The 17,271-nt window shown below is 42.2% G+C and overlaps 1 protein-coding gene across 1 annotated transcript; it reads left to right on the top strand.

The window, feature by feature from the left end:
• Positions 1–2,416: 2,416 nt before the first annotated feature.
• LOC127303977 (uncharacterized) lies at positions 2,417–16,947 on the top strand. The gene is made up of 5 exons (XM_051334693.1): positions 2,417–2,521; positions 14,380–14,787; positions 14,927–15,109; positions 15,218–15,274; positions 16,697–16,947. Exons 1-5 carry the CDS (start codon positions 2,417–2,419, stop codon positions 16,715–16,717), a joined length of 774 nt encoding a protein of 257 aa, XP_051190653.1. The 3' UTR covers positions 16,718–16,947.
• The last annotated feature ends 324 nt before the right edge of the window (positions 16,948–17,271 follow it).

The raw sequence follows: 17,271 nt of genomic DNA, 5'->3' as shown, positions 1-17,271 counted from the left end.
GAGGAGGAGCGCCGGCGGTGGACTGCTAGGCCCAGTTCGACGGCTGGACTAAATGGGGGCTAGGGTTCTAACGCATGGACTGGTTTTACCCGAGTTCCCTCTGGGCAGCCTACGCCCAACTTATATAGAGGGTGATACGGGGCTCTCGCTCCACGACACTTGTGGAGTGATAGTGAGCTTAATCACCGATTTCGACACACCCACTAATTCACTTACTCTAATCACCGCGAGTCCAACTCACTGATTCAGTCCGTGTCCGATTCAGGTCCAACCGAAACCACTTGCTCCCGTTCTTAAGTGTGTGACCCCGTTGGCCCATGGCGACTTGGACACGGTTGGAGTCTCACTCTCAATCGATCAGTCGGTAGCGGCTCCTAGCAGAACGTGCCGACTCCCAAGTCCCATATTGTCACGATGACATGGCATTCCAATGCGACTTACGTCTGAGTCCCTTTTGCCTCACAATATATCTTGTCGAGCTATAGGTGAATTATCGTCATCCCTTTAATAGCTCAACTCTCTTCTCGATCTGAGATATGTGATTCACTCGATTAATAGCCGATCGCCTCGGTTAACACTTAATCGAGTCATGCATAGCCATGCTTTTCGAATCATATCACTCGAGAGGGCCTAGAGAATGTCTCTCGAGTTGGAGCGGAAAAATCCCATCTTGGTTATACATGTCACGCAGCTTGCTTCTAAGCCGGCCGGAACCCTATCTTTATAGTTGTCATGTTACGGAACAACGTTTGACAGAACCTAAGCCGGTTCATCCTCAACTTGGATCATGCGACAAACTCAGGTCTAAGGAATACACTGATTGAGACATACAAATGACAACTTGTTCGTTGTATCTCAATATGGGTCTGTCCAAGAATAGCATCATCATGCCCATGACAAGTGGAATCGAGTCATTCAGCCGACATACACATTAGTCTAACTTATGTGTCAAACACAACTTCGATGACTAAGGAAAATCTAGTACGAACAACATGAATACACAGTTCCACAATCCAATCACATATTCAACGATGCATATCAGATGTTCATACAAGGACAACTTAATAAATTTATGAATACATTGGGAATTACATCACACATGATTGCCTCTAGGGCATATTCCCAACATCGTCGCAGTTGTCGTACCTCTACTCGCCCTCGTCGTTGTCGTCCTCGTCCATAGAGAGTTCGCGGTTGTAGTAGTCATCGTCGCCAAGGCATCCCGCTCGGCGGCGCAGGTCGAACTGCCATGTCCCGAACGAGATCCAATTGCCGGATCTTCTCGCTGGCTAGCCGGCAAGATGGCTCGGCGGCGGCGCACCTCGTCGTGGCGCTCTATCCCCTAGCGTGGCACGGGAGGTACGGACACACACCTGGAGTTGAGGCACCTGCCTCCTCCTGGCAGGCTCACATCCGGCCATTGCACCGGCCAATTCTCCTCCCAGAGCTGGCGCGCGAACTCGATGCGGACGTACCGTCCTACCCGCGGCTTCTTGCCGGACCGTGATCCGCTTGCCTCGTGGTCGCTCTTCGTCTTGCGGTACGTACAACCAACCCTTCCACATGGCGTCGATCAAGTGGATATTTCAGGCTCTGGCAATGGCGTGGCCCATAAAATGGGCGCCGCTAGCGGCCCTTAAAAAGGCTCGGACACCACCTTACCTTCAAGGCCCTACCATTGAAGCCGCTGCGACACCACCCATCAGTGCACGCGCGGAAGGTGAGGTGCACCATGAACACGACGCAGAAAGCTGCAACGCGGATGCCTATCAGCTATGCCGCACTGAAGACGAACCATCTATGTCGCTGCCAGGCGCGCCAGTGCGAGAAGCGCGCGGACGCCCGCGCTGACTGCTTAGCGTCCGCCTAGATGCATAGCGTTTGCGTCTAGATGGACATGTCAAATATTATGCATCGGGCCGCTGAGCTGAGGTACAGACGCATTTTTTGACCGTGCCATCGCAAATAGATGTGATCGGTCTATTTAACTCACTCCGTTGGAGAAGCCCTTAGAGCATCTCCAGTCGCGTCCCCCAAAGCATACGCCAAACGACGCCAGGTTTATCGTTTGGGGGATGTGTTTCCTTCGTCCCGCGTTTGGGGATGTCGCTCCCCAGCTGCGTCCCCCAAACAAAAATTTCAGATATTTAAAACTTAAGCAAATTCATTCAAACTTGCTATATATTACATAGATTCAAACTTTCGATGAAATTTAAACTAAACCCTAATCTAGTAGTATTAGCGGCGGCCAGAGGCGTCGTAGTATTGGTGGAAGTTGTACATGTCGCCGACGATGACGTCCTGCTTGCCGCGCTCGTCGGGCTCGTCGATGGGCTCGTCCTTCACCGTGCCGCTTGGCCCAGACTCGTTGTCGTCGGTGAGGTCAACGAGCGGCTTCCCAGAGTTGCGGATAGACATGGTGATCGCCGCGTCGAGGTCGCCCCTCCAGGCGTCCTTGAAGTTCAACGACGCCAAGCACGGCGCTCGCAAGCCAGGGCAGTCCTCGGGGTCGTCGCTGCTGGCGATGAGACGCTGATGCCGTTTGTACTCCACCAACAACGTCGCCTTCTTGGCTCCCTCGTCATCTTGCTCCTCCTTCACCTCCAGAAATTCGTGATGAGGAGGGCACTGTCGGCGCGCATGTGCTGCTACCGGCTAACGCTGTTGCCGCTGCACCTCGGATGTCTACGCACGCTTCTATTCTTGTAGACAGTGTTGAGCCTCCAAGTGCATATGTTTGTAGAACAGCAACAAGTTTCCCTTAACTGAATCACCCAAGGTTTATCGACCTCAGGGAGGTAGAGGTCAAAGATATCCCTCTCAAGCAACCCTGTAATTACGATACAAGAAGTCTCTTGTGTCCCCAACACACCCAATACACTTGCCAGGTGTATAGGTGCACTAGTTCGGCGAAGAGATAGTGAAATACAAGTAATATTGATGATTGTAAGTGGTAATTGCAATCTGAAATAAAATGGCAGCAAGCAAACATGTAGCAGAACTGGTTGTAAACAGTGTTTCGATGCTTGGAAACAAGGTCTAGAGAGCATACTTTCACTAGTGGACACTCTCAACAATGATACCATAATTGAATACATAGATATTATCACTTCACTACGCTACTCTGAACCACTCTCCAGTTTGATAATAAACACAAATTTATTACGTAGGTCTGCATAAGCATTCCTTAAAGTTCGCATTCCCAATCTATGGTCACCTCATGCTGTCACTTTGAGCATACAAAGATGGTACTAACTAGTCACCACAATTCATAAGTATTTCTATAAATTAACCATAAGAAACAAACACGGTGCACAATGTCACATTCACACCGTTGGACAAGATGTCCCCGGAGATCACATAATAAAACCACTTGAGTAGCACAATAGTTGAAGAATAACATCTACTTATTTTACTAGATTACAAAACTCATGATCACATAAAGATCATACATGGAGAGATAGATAGACCACATAGCTACTGGTAAAGCCCTCAGCCTCGGGGGAGAACTACTCACTCCTCATCAAGGGATTCAACAATGGCGATGAAGATGGCGGTGGAGTCGATGGAGATGGCTCAGGGGGCAATTCCCCGTCCCGGCAGCGTGCTGAAACAGAGACTTATGACCCCCAGATCTTGTCTGCAACGGCGGCAGAGCTACGAACTTTTCGTGGATGGAGGCTGGTTGATTTAGGGTTCACGCATCGGGAGGATTCTTATAGGAGGAAGGGCAAGGTCGGTGGAGGCCAGGTGGCCCCACGCCACCCCTAGGCGCGTGCCAGGGCCAGACCACGCCTAGGCATGGTCTGGCCACCCTGTGGCCCCCCTTTGTCTCTCCTCCAGACTTCGTCTTTGTTATGGAAAAATAAGATCTTCGGCTTTTGTTTCGTCCAATTCCGAGAATTTTTCATGTACAACTTTTCTAAAATACAAAACAACAGAAAACAGAGAACTAGCACTGTGGCATCTTGTCAATAGGTCACTGTCAGAAAATGTATAAGAGTGCAACAAAGTGTGAGCAAAACATATAGGAATTAGTGTAAAATAAGCATGGAGCATCAAAAATTATAGATACGTTTTCGACGATTCAAACATCCGAAGCTTAACTCCTGGTCGTCCTCGAGTAGTTAAGTGATAACAAAATAATTTTGAGGTGACATGAAGCCAACACAATCTTGATCAAGTTATTGTAAAAGCATTGTGAGCTGGGATCAAAGTACTCTAAACATAGGCATGATAAATATAATTCTAACAATAGAACTTAGCAACTATGTTATAACATGAAGAGTAACTCAAACAAAGGATCATGAATAATAGTGCATTGAAAGCAACTGTTTGTTTATGACCATAGAGAAAACATAGTAAAGTGGTACTCAACATGTCCTTTATGAAATAGCAAAACATAAATGCTAGGACACCTTCAAAGTTCAAAGGGTGACTAGATACAAGTAATTTATGAACAAGCAATAGCATAATAATGAATCAATCAATAATAATTCTAGGACTATGCACATTGCACTAAGAATGAAAACTATGCTCTCTTAATTGGTACATAAAGCAGAAGATGAAGACTCAACATAAAAGTAAAATAAAGACTCTTTGCAGAGTAAGCAAGATAAACAAGTTTTGTAAACCTTCCAAAAAGTACGGTAGTCATTAGCTTTGAGCTCTCATTGCCCCTGTCATAAGCATCTTGAATGGTTAAAGTTAATGCGAGGCAAATATGAGTTATATGCTTGACAAATCACAAGTTGAAAATCTCATGCCCCTTGAATACGAGTACCTAAATCTCATGCTACTCAACTTAGGTCCTAAATAAGTTCTTATCATTGTAAGTATACATGTATCATTGAGAACCGCCAACAGGGTACCTCCTGCTCCATGATATGGAAGTAATCTTGTAGGAGCAATCCCATGCCAAAATGACAAGACAAACAGACAATGAGCATATCAGCAATCCTTTTATTTACTATGGGTATAGCTTTTTATTGAAAATTCTTCATAGAATGCTCACTATGATTCGCTGTAAATTTCCACCATAAATGATGCATGGCTTAGATTAGCGGCCCAGGCGTTTCCCAAAAATATATATAAACTCCATGGACTTACAAGTTTCCATTTTATTTCGTACCGCTAGGCATCCATAAACAAAAGACATCAACATCAACTAAATATGAATAAGTGCAATGTTGAAAGCGTTCCCCATGGAAGCATGGTTGTGCTAACTCTCAACTCACAATTTGAAAACATATAAACTTTATAAGATAGTCACAATGATCAAGTTTATTAAGTGCAAGAAAATAAATGTTTCATCAAGTTCGTGAGAGCTTTACTGACTAATTTTCTCATGCCAAAATTTAATTTGAAAGATAAACAAAAACATGATGAACATACTTGGAATAGAAATAATGCTAATAGGTAGATATGGTGTACACAATTGGCAAACTTTGGTTTTTGGTGGTTGGATGCACGAGTAGAGCTCATACTCAGTACCAGCGGAGGCTAGCAAAAGACTGTGAGTGACCAACTAAGAGAGCAATAATGGCCATAATCATGCATAGCGACAAACATTTCAATCATAGCATCAAGTGATATTACAAGTAAAAAAATAATGGTTATAGAGGCTTTAGTTGACTGATTTGTAGTTATAACATGATTTAAACATGTGCCAAGTCAACCCAATAAATCATCAAAGGAGAATACCACAATATTATACTTTGTATGAAGGAAACAAAACATGATTCTTTCAATGCCACATTAATCACTCTCAGCTCTTTGAGACAAGTCATGCTACAACAATAAATACTAATCATATAATAATAATAACATCCAACATGACATGCCAAAGTCTATGCCACAGTCTAGACAAGCTTCCTTTTGCATCACTATGAGCATGGAACATTTTTCTCGTCTCCAACACCAATCAACTTATTTGAAACAACTCTCATAGATAATAATCAATACAGACCAGAGAGCTAATCATACATGAATAAAGAAAACTAACAAGCTCTGAACAAAATAAGAATGGAAAACCAGAGCTAAACGCAGTACTAGCAAAAGAGAATACTCGCAGAACAATAAGAGCGAAAACTAGAGCGTTCTATGCAATGAAAACGGAGCATGTCTCTCTCCCACACAAGAATGCTAGGATCCAACCATATACTACAACAAACAAAACAAAACTAAACTAAAAACAAAAATAAAAACGCTCCAAGAACAACACATAACATATGAAGCAATAAAAATATAGCGGCTAGAAAGATGATCTGATGCTTGTTGATGAAGAGGGGATGCCTTGGGCATCCCCAAGCTTTGACGTTTGTACGTCTTGGATATTTCTTGGGGTGACATGGGCATCCCCAATCTTTAGCTTTTGTTCATACTTCATCTCATTACATCATTCTTCTCTCCCTACACTTGAAAACTTCCTTCATACAAAATGTCACACAATTCTTATTAGCAGCATTAGTGTAATCAAAACAACAAATCTATTTGGGTTCAGTTCTAACATATGTCAAACATTCATTAAAATATTAGCAACTGTAGCAACTTCTTCAAAAAGCTCTTTCTCTCAAAAGAACCCAAAAGGAAATTGATTAAGAGGCAAATGCAAATAGTAGTAAAATTCTGTCAAAATAGAATAGCAGGTAAAGATTAATTTTTTCGAAAATCTTATGTTGCTCAGATCGAAAAGTGTTCAACTAATGAAAGTTAGATAATAACCTGGGGCATATGCTCACAACTTGGAAGCTCAAAATTATGTTCTGGTGGGAACAAGAATTTTTATGGTGACAACACAGAATCTGTTTCAGGACAGCAACTTCCCCAAATCTTACTTTCTTCCTATTAGAGGCTATTCTTGGCACAAAAACGAAATAAAAATAATAAGGGGAGGTTATTACAGAGCTAATAACTTTCATGACTCAACAAAATAAAAATTACATAAATAAAATATGGGTTATCTCCCAATAGTACTTTTCTTTAACGCCTTTCAACTAGGCTTGATAGTTTTAATGATGCTCTCATGAAAATAGAAAATGAAGCAAAAAGAGAATCAAAAGAAGCCTGGTGACCGGGTGTATACGTGAGTGATACGTCCAATTTGCATCACTATTTTATATCATAATTTGCAGTTATTCATTGATATATTTCATATTGGGACACAATACTTATGTTATTTCATCTATTTTGCATGTTTCATCATTATTGGAGGATCAAGCACCGGAGCCAGGATTCTGCTGGAAAAAGCACCGTCAGAACGCAATATTTCGGAAGATCAACTGTGGAAGGAAATTATACCAAAAATCCTATTTTTCAAGATGACGAAGGAAGCCAGAAGGAGGAGCAGAGAAGGCCCAAGGTGGGGCCAGACCATAGGCCGGCGCGGCCCATGGCATGGCCGCGCCACCATGTGGTGTGGGGGCCCCACAGCCCCTTTCGCCTCCTTTTCTTCGCGAAACCCTTCGTCCCGAAAACCTAAGCCACAGAGGGTACCTCGCGAAGAGTTACAGCCGCCTCTGCGGGGCGGAGAACACCAGAGAGAAAAAAGCTCTCCGGCGGGCAGGAATCCGCCGGGGAAATTCCCTCCGGGAGGGGGAAATCGACGCCATCGTCACCGTCATCGAGCTGGACATCATCTCCACCGCCATCATCATCGTCTCCACCATCATCACCGCCGTCTCCACCGCAGCACCTCGTCACCGCTGTAGCAATTTGGGTTTGATCTTGATTGTTTGATAGGGGAAACTCTCCCGGTATCGATTTCTACTTGTTGTTGATGCTATTGAGTGAAACCATTGAACCAAGTTTATGTTCAGATTGTTATTCATCATCATATCACCTCTGATCATGTTCCATATGATGTCTCGTGAGTAGTTCGTTTAGTTCTTGAGGACATGGGTGAAGTCTAAATGTTAGTAGTGAACTATGGTTGAGTAATATTCAATGGTATGATATTTAAGTTGTGGTGTTATTCTTCTAGTGGTGTCATGTGAACGTCGACTACATGACACTTCACCATTTATGGGCCTAGGGGAATGCATCTTGTATTTGTTTGCGAATTGCGGGGTTGCCGGAGTGACAGAAACCTAAACCCCCGTTGGTATATCGATGCAGGAGGGATCGCGGGATCTCAGAGTTTAAGGCTGTGGTTAGATTTATTCTTAATTACTTTCTTGTAGTTGCGGATGCTTGCAAGGGGTATAATCACAAGTATGTATTAGTCCTAGGAAGGGCGGTACATTAGCATAGGTTCACCCACACAACACTTATCATAACAATGAAGATTATTTAGCCGTATGTAGCGAAAGCACTAGACTAAAATCCCGTGTGTCCTCGAGAACGTTTGGTCATTATAAGTAAACAAACTGGCTTGTCCTTTGCGCTAAAAAGGATTGGGCCACTCGCTGCAATTGTTACTCTCGCACTTTACTTACTCGTACTTTATTCAACTGTTACATCAAAACCCCCTGAATACTTGTCTGTGAGCATTTACAGCGAATCCTTCATCGAAACTGCTTGTCAACACCTTCTGCTCCTCGTTGGGATCGACATTCTTACTTATCGAAGATACTACGATACACCCCCTATACTTGTGGGTCATCAAGACAATTTTCTGGCGCCGTTGCCGGGGAGTGAAGCGCTATTGGTAAGTGGAATTGGTAAGGAAAACCTTTACTGTTTGTGCTGATTTTATTTCTGCCTGCTGCTATAAGTCATTATGGAGAGATCTTCTCTTCAATTTCTATTTGGGAAATCTACTACTACTGCAACGGTAGTGGATGAGGCGCCAGGTGAGGAAGTGATACCATATAAAATACCTATGAAAATTATTGAACGTGTTATGGATAACCGCTATGAAGGGGATGGAACTGTCCATCCCGGAGATCATTTACTGTTCTTACATGAATTATGCGGTTTATTCAAGTGTGCAGGTATTGCTATGGATGAAGTGAGGAAGAAACTATTCTCTATATCGCTGTCTGGTAAAGCGGCGCATTGGTATAAATTACTGGATAATGGGGATTCTCTTGAATGGAATGATATTGTGCCCCGGTTTTATTCTAAGTTCTATCCTCCAAGTGAAATTCACAAGGATCGGAATCGCATATATAATTTTTGGCCTCATGATGGAGAGAGTATTGCCCAAGCTTGGGGGAGATTGAAGTCTTTAATGCTCAAATGCCCCATTCATGAGCTTCCTGGTAATGTTATTATTGATAATTTCTATGCAAGACTTTCTTTTCAAGACAAGACCTTGCTGGATACTTCTTGTTCTGGATCATTTACACGCAACAAAGAAGAGTTTAAAAGGGACCTTCTTGATCGGATCCAAGAAAATACTGAAGGTTGGGAGAACGACAAGGATAGAGAATCAGGTATAATTTATGATTATAAATGCATTGAAGCTTTTATGGATACTGATAAATTTCGTAATATGAGTGCTACATATGGTCTTGATTCTCAAGTTGCTGCAAATCTTTATAAGGCTTTTGCCTCTCATTATGAATTGCCAAAGAAGAATTTTGATAAGTATCATGAACCGTATAAAGATAAAATTGATTCATCTATTAATAAATGCGTTGTAGTTGAAACTGCTGATCATGTTATTCCCGAAGCTTATATTGAAAAAACTCCTTTCCCTGCTAAAATGAAGGAGTACTCTGTTATAAATAGTGCGGTTCATAAAAGTGAAAAGAAACCTGTAGAACCTGAAGAACAAATAAAAGTTGAACCTCATTGTTGCAATAGTTAAAGATCTCGTGACGGAAAATGTGGAGGATGGTCATATTATTTTCTGTGAAGATGCTTCTAATATTGTTTCACATCCTAATAAACCCAAACAAGTTAGTGTTCCTATGCTATCTGTTAGAATTGGTGATCATTGCTATTATGGATTATGTGATATTGGTGCAAGTGTTAGTGCTATTCCTTATGAGCTTTACACGGAGATTATGCACAAAATTGATTCTTGTGAACTTGAAGATATTGATGTGGTTATTCAGCTGGCTAATAGAGAAACTATTTCTCCAATTGGTATTGTTCGAGATGTGGAAGTTTTATGCGGTAAGATTAAATATCCTGCTGACTTTTTGGTACTTGGTTCTGCTGCTAGTGATTATTGTCCTATCATTTTTGGTAGACCTTTTCTAAATACTTGTGGAGCTATTATAGACTGCAAGAAAGAGAAAATTTTGACTAAATTTGCTGGTGAATCTTATGAGTTTAACTTTTCTAAATTTACCAAAACTCCTTATAAAGCTGATTTGCCTAATAATGATTTTAAAATGGAACAGTGTGCATCTATTGTTCTTGTTCCTAATAATCCTTTGCAGCAACATTTGGAGGATAGCGAGAGTGAAGTTTTTAGGAAAGAAAGAGATGAGCTTGAGGAAATTTTTCTTCGCCAACCTATTCTTAAGCATGATTTACCGGTGGAAGATCTGGGTACAACACCGCCACCAAAGGAAGATCCTGTTTTTGAATTAAAGCCTTTGCCTGATAATCTTAAATATGCTCATATTGATGATAAGAAAATATATCCTGTTATTATTAGTTCTAAGCTTACAGAGTTTGAAGAAGAAAGGTTATTGGAAATATTGAAGAAACACCGATGAGCTATTGGCTACACTCTTGATGATTTGAAGGGGATTTCTCCTTCTATTTGCCAACATGCTATTAATATGGAAGATGATGCAAAGCCTGTTGTTGAACATCAGCGTCGTCTAATTCCGAAGATGAAGGAAGTGGTAAGGAATGAGGTATTAAAACTTCTTGAAGCTGGTATTATATATCCTATTGCTGATAGTAGATGGGTTAGTCCTGTGCATTGCGTTCCCAAGAAAGGAGGAATGACTGTTGTGCCTAATGATAATGATGAGCTCATCCCTCAAAGAGTAGTTGTAGGGTATAGAATGTGCATTGATTTTCGAAAAGTTAATAAAGTTACTAAGAAAGATCATTACCTTTACCATTTATTGATCAAATGCTAGAAAGATTGTCTAAAAATACTCATTTTTGTTTTCTTGATGGTTATTCTGGGTTTTCACAAATTGCTGTTAAAACTAAAGATCAAGAGAAAACCACTTTTACTTGTCCCTATGGAACTTATGCTTATAGGCGTATGCCTTTTGGTTTATGTAATGCTCCTGCTACTTTTCAAAGATGCATGTCTGCTATTTTTCATGGTTTTTGCGAGAGTATTGTAGAGGTATTCATGGATGATTTTTCCGTCTATGGGAATTCTTTTGATAGTTGCTTGCGAAACCTTGATAAAGTTTTGCAGAGATGTGAAGAAACTAACCTTGTTCTTAATTGGGAGAAATGCCACTTTATGGTTAATGAAGGAATTGTATTGGGACATAAAATTTCTGAGAAAGGTATTGAAGTTGATAGAGCTAAAGTTGAAGAAATTGAGAAGATGCCCTATCCGAGGGATGTTAAAGGTATTCGTAGTGTTCTTGGTCATGTTGGGTTTTATAGGAGATTTATTAAAGATTTCTCCAAGATTTCAAAGCCTCTTACTAATCTTCTTCAAAAAGACGTACCTTTTGTTTTTGATGATGATTGTAAGGAAGCTTTTGAAACTCTAAAGAAAGCCTTAACAACTGCTCCTGTAGTTGAACCTCCTGATTGGAACTTACCATTTGAAATTATGTGTGATGCTAGTGATTTTGCTGTAGGCGCTGTTCTTGGACAGCGAGTAGATAAAAAACTGAATGTTATTCATTATGCTAGTAAAACTCTTGATGCTGCTCAAAGAAATTATGCTACAACTGAAAAAGAATTATTAGCTGTAGTCTTTGCTTGTGATAAATTTAGATCTTATATTGTTGATTCAAAAGTTACTATTCATACTGATCATGCTGCAATTAGATACCTTATGACAAAGAAAGATGCTAAGCCGAGGCTTATTAGATGGGTACTTCTTTTGCAAGAATTTGATTTACATATTGTAGATAGGAAAGGTGCTGATAATCCTGTCGCTTATAATTTGTCTAGATTGGAAAATATTGCTTATGATCCTGTTCCTGTTAATGATAGTTTTCCAAATGAATAATTGGCTGCAATAAAGGTGAGCTCGCGAGACAGTCCTTGGTATGCTGATTATGCTAACTTTATTGTTTCCAAGTACTTGCCTCCAACCTTTTCAGCTCAGCAAAGGAGGAAATTCTTTTATGACTTGAGGCATTATTTCCGGGATGACCCACACTTATATAAAGAAGGAGTGGATGGTATTATGCGAAGATGTGTTCCCGAATATGAACAATAGGAGATATTGAGTAAATGCCATGGTAGTGCTTATGGAGGACATCACGCCGGAGAAAGAACCGCGCAAAAGGTTCTACAATCAGGTTTTTATTGGCCAACTCTCTTCAAGGATGCGAGAAAGTTTATTTTATCTTGTGATGAATGCCAAAGGGTTGGTAATATCTCCAGACGTAATGAAATGCCTATGAATTATACTCTTGTTATTGAACCATTTGATTGTTGGGGATTTGACTTCATGGGACCTTTTCCGTCTTCAGAAGGTAACACTCATATACTTGTTGCTGTTGATTATGTTACTAAATGGGTGGAAGCCATACCTACAAAAAGTGCTGACGGTGAGACCTCTTTAAGAATGCTTTTAGATATTATTTTTCCTAGATTTGGAGTGCCTAGATATATTATGACTGATGGAGATTCTCATTTTATTCATGGAGGTTTTAGAAAAACTCTTGCTAGGTATGGTATTAATCATAGAATTGCTTCCGCTTATCATCCTCAAACTAGTGGGCAAGTAGAATTATCAAATAGAGAGATTAAATCTATCTTGCAAAAGACTGTTAATAAAACTAGAAAGAATTGGACTAGTAAATTGAAGGATGCACTATGGGCTTATAGAACTGCTTATAAAAATCCCATGGGAATGTTACCTTATAAAATGGTTTATGGGAAAGCTTGTCATTTACCTTTAGAACTAGAGCACAAAGCTTATTGGGCTGTTAGAGAATTAAATAAAGATCCTAAACTTGCCGGTAATAAGAGGTTGTTGCAATTGAGTTCTCTAGATGAATGGAGAAGTGAAGCTTATGAAAATGCTAAACTCTTTAAAGAGAAAGTTAAAAAATGGCATGATAGAAGGATTATCAAAAGAGAATTTAATATTGGGGATAAAGTCCTATTGTATCGGTCTCGTCTCAGATTCTTTGCAGGGAAATTACTCTCGAAATGGGAAGGACCATATGTTGTCGAGGAGGTGTATCGTTCAGGAGCAATCAAGATTAGCTCTCTCCAAGGCAATGCTACGCAGGTGGTGAATGGACAAAGACTCAAGCATTATATCTCAGGTGATTCTTATAATGTTGATGTTGATATTATTCAAGTGGAAACACCGGAGGCTTTCATCAAAGGGCAAATTGACAGTCCGCCAGAACTCCACTTTGAATAGGTAATAAAGATCTTGGTAATGAAAAGTACGCAATTTACTTTCCGAACAATATTTTTGCTGTTTTTGGAAAATATGAAAAATTACGGGATCGAAACGGAGTGGAAAAGACGCACGAGGGCGTGCCACCATAGGCCGGCGCGGCCTGGCCTGGGCCCGCGCCGCCCTATGGTTTGGCCGCCTCGTCGCCCCTTTCCGACTCTGGTTCGATCTGGTACTTTCCTTTAGTCGTGAAAATTTTTGCTATATAATCCCCCGGACCCCTGGAGGTCCGTATACCGTTTTCTCGACGTGTTTTGTTTCGAGCTGTTTCTGCCAGGATCTGTTTTCGGTCTAGAAGCACCATGGCCTCCAACAACAAGGGCAAGGGGCTTTCGGAGGAAGAAGTGAAGAGGGTGCCATCAAGACAAGAGCAGCAAGCCGTTGGGAGCAAGCAAATCTTTGTGGGATCTGTTGACACTCGACGTTCTTTTTCTCATAACTTGCAGGGACCTTTACCACCCGCTCTTAGCCTCGACTCCTTCCCTGTGTTGGAAGAAGCTCTACGAACTACCGATGAGTTTTGTGATCAATATCGGGCTCTAAGAAGAGAAGTGGAGATACTCCAGGAGGAGAATTGCCGTCTCCGAAGAATGCTGGAATACCACTCGATTCACATCACAAGGTCATCATCGCCAACTTCAGATAACAATGAATCTCTTTGAGTCTTAGTGCAGAATTGCCACTACACGATGGACCAAGCATGGAGGCAAACAACTGCCGGGAAAAGTTGACTTATAGAGGCAATTTAACTGCCGGGAAAAGTTTACCGCCGGAATAGAAACAAGGTGGCAGGTGAACTGCCGCTAAAAGTTTTGGATCAAGGGCAATTAACTGCCGGCACAAGTCGTGGCGGGGAAACTGCCGGAACAGATGCAGTAGAGGCACCTCATCTGCCGGCACATAGTTAGGCGAGTGGAACGAAATTATTTGGCGCCGCGGGAGGGAAAGTTTGGCGCGTGAATGAAATTGTGGCGCGTGACGCGGGCGAGCGAAATACTGCAAAGTCCCCAAAATCCCCAAATCCCCAAATCCCCAGAAAACCCTACCTGCTCTCGTCCCGCTCCCACCTGCTCGCCGCCGCGCCCACCTGCTCGCCCCCGCTCCCCACCTGCTCGCCGCGCACCCGCTCGCCGCCACTCGCCGCGCACCCTCTCGCCTCCGCACGCCGCCCACCCGCTCGCCACCGCGCTCACACACTGCCGACCCGCTCGCGGCCGCGCTCGCAGACTGCGCCCAACCGCCACCGCCCACCCGCCGGCGTCGCCGCTGCAGCTGCCCGCCGTCGCCACCTCTCCCTCCGCCCTAAGCCAGCCGCGGTACCCTCCTTCCTTCCCCTCCCCGCCATCGTCCTCCCGCTCCCCCCGTCCCCTACTCCTCCCTGGTTGGCTGGTTTCGTTCCCTTCCTCTCCCTGGTCGGCTGATAACATATTTTTTTGTCCCTGTTATGTATGCAAGGAGAGCAGGGCAAGCGCACGTTGCCGTCCGAGGAGAGCAAGTCGACGATCATCTGTTGCTGTTGAGGAGAGCAGTACGCTTAGTTCCTCCCTGTCCCCTCCTTTCTTCCTCCCTCGTCCTATTGGCAATATCACTACCATGGGACAAGCTCAAGGGCGATCTATTGCCTGGCTCTACAAACATGTAGGTTTCTATTTCTGAAAGAAGCCATATCCTGTCATCTTCTTATTGTACTAAATGTGCATATGGAGGTTAAATTTTGTGTATTGCTTCTTGATTTTGTATATGCAGATGGAGGAACAGAAGAAGTCTACGGATAAGCCTACCTCAGCTCCCGTTCAAGAACAGGTACACTTGTCTTCTTGCTTCTGAATTTGCTTATTACCATCGGATGTTGCATTGTGGTGTTTGGCTGGAACTATACATCTGAAAGCTAATTACTTATGTAGCTCAATTACTTTGTGGTGTTTGGCTGGAACAAAAACTGCAGTTTCAAATACTCTGAAGTAAAACAACTAGTTCTGTCGCACAATTACATTGTGGTGTTTGACTTGAGAGATTAGTGCTTCTTCAGTAAACTGTACCATTGTATAAAATGAACTGCTATTATGCTTCAGACTATTTTCTAGGACATGGTAAAAGAGAAAGGAAATATAGTTGTTTCATAGAACTAACTCCAAGGTTATCATGCTTATATGGTCAGATTATGAAAATCGATTTTTTATAGAGGCTACGTATAAGCATTTAAGTAATGTCCTCTTGAAGTAATGTTTGAAAGTCTAAATCATAGCCTACAGGTCAGATCAGGTTACTTACAAATAGCCTTAATAGTCCTAGACACAATCATGCCAGCGCACATTACTTATTAGCATTACGTCCAGGGAGAGAGATAAAACAAACAAATACTCAAACACAATGCACTTATGTAAACAATGGAACAATTCGAGAGATCACAGATATTGGGGCGGCGCGGGGGATTATCTGAGAGATCACATCCAGGGACAGAGACAGCCTTATTTGAGAGCAGATTTAGACTACTCGAGAGATCCAAGCAATCAGTTGACACAGTCAGGTGACAACTTGAATTCTGTATCAGCATGCTGACAGGAGAGACCAAAAGGCTGCGCAAAATTTGCAGATTAACTTGCAGGAGTAGAAGTTCAGATTCTTACTAGGAGATCAAACATGGAGAAAAACCTATCCAGGTAGTTCAGTTGTCCAAAACTGTTGTAGGAATGAACATGCAACCCACATGAGAGAAGACAAGATGAGCACTCAACAGGTTCGTGCTAACTGGTAATACTGCAGCCATTGAGAGTACTCCATCACGCTGTAATCATTCATATTCGACATGTTCATAGAGTAGTTGCCAACCTCGTCACAGTCCACTGGGAACACAGCGCCGCCGCCTGAGAAATCCATTACCTCATTTATTTGTTTTTATGTATGTGCAAACAGTGAACTTGGATGCATGATGTTCCTGGCAACTTTCAACTCAACTTCTTTCAACATACTGAACATATCTTAGCCACGCTATCACTTGGGTCTATATATGGTTGTTGCTAGCTTCTTGACAACTTGCCAACGATAAGTGTGCATGTACTTTGCTTTATTCTCTGCATCGAAGCAATATCAGCTTTGACTAGTTGGTAAAGTGCATATTCGGCTAACTGTGAGTTTTGGACATGGTCACATTTAAGAAACCAGACATTGCACCTTCTATACCATTGCAGACTAGTCACATTTCATTGATCTTTTCATTTATTTCAGGTCAACAGGAATGCAGACTAACTCGTACCATGCAAGGCGCGCTGTGATGACACTGGTGGTTGGATTGGAGATGTCTTTTTCGTTTTCCAGCTGAAGTGTCTTGAAATATTTATGAATGTTGCACTGCTAGTGGGCTGATGTATTAGTCGCAATATAACTGGCATATGTATGCAATTTCAAATCAGACTACGAATCAATATCTGTATGATCAAACTATGAATTTATCTATGTGATCAAACTATTCTGAATGATCTGATTTTGTTTCTAAATTCATCTGTATGCGACATGTTTGATTTTGGCGGGCTTTTAGATGACCACATATGTGAATTGATATTGGTAGTGGGCCTAGAATGGCCAGCATGTAGAAATTGTGGCGATTTGACTGCCGGTAGAAATATTTGTGGCAGACAAACTGCCGGTAGAAATGTACGGGCAGCATAACTGCCGGCGTAGGGTATGTGCCGGGAAAGAATTACCCTAGGGCAGCTAGCCTGCCGGCACAGAATTATCTGCCGGCATATGTCTTTGCCGTCAGCATTATAGAGGGCAGATATGTCTGCCGGCACAACATTTTT

This window comes from Lolium perenne, chromosome 5, assembly GCF_019359855.2.
Source record: "Lolium perenne isolate Kyuss_39 chromosome 5, Kyuss_2.0, whole genome shotgun sequence".
Classification (NCBI taxonomy): Eukaryota; Viridiplantae; Streptophyta; class Magnoliopsida; order Poales; family Poaceae; genus Lolium; species Lolium perenne.
Note: the sequence above shows the minus strand (reverse complement) of the source record. Positions and strands in the feature narration are given on the sequence as shown.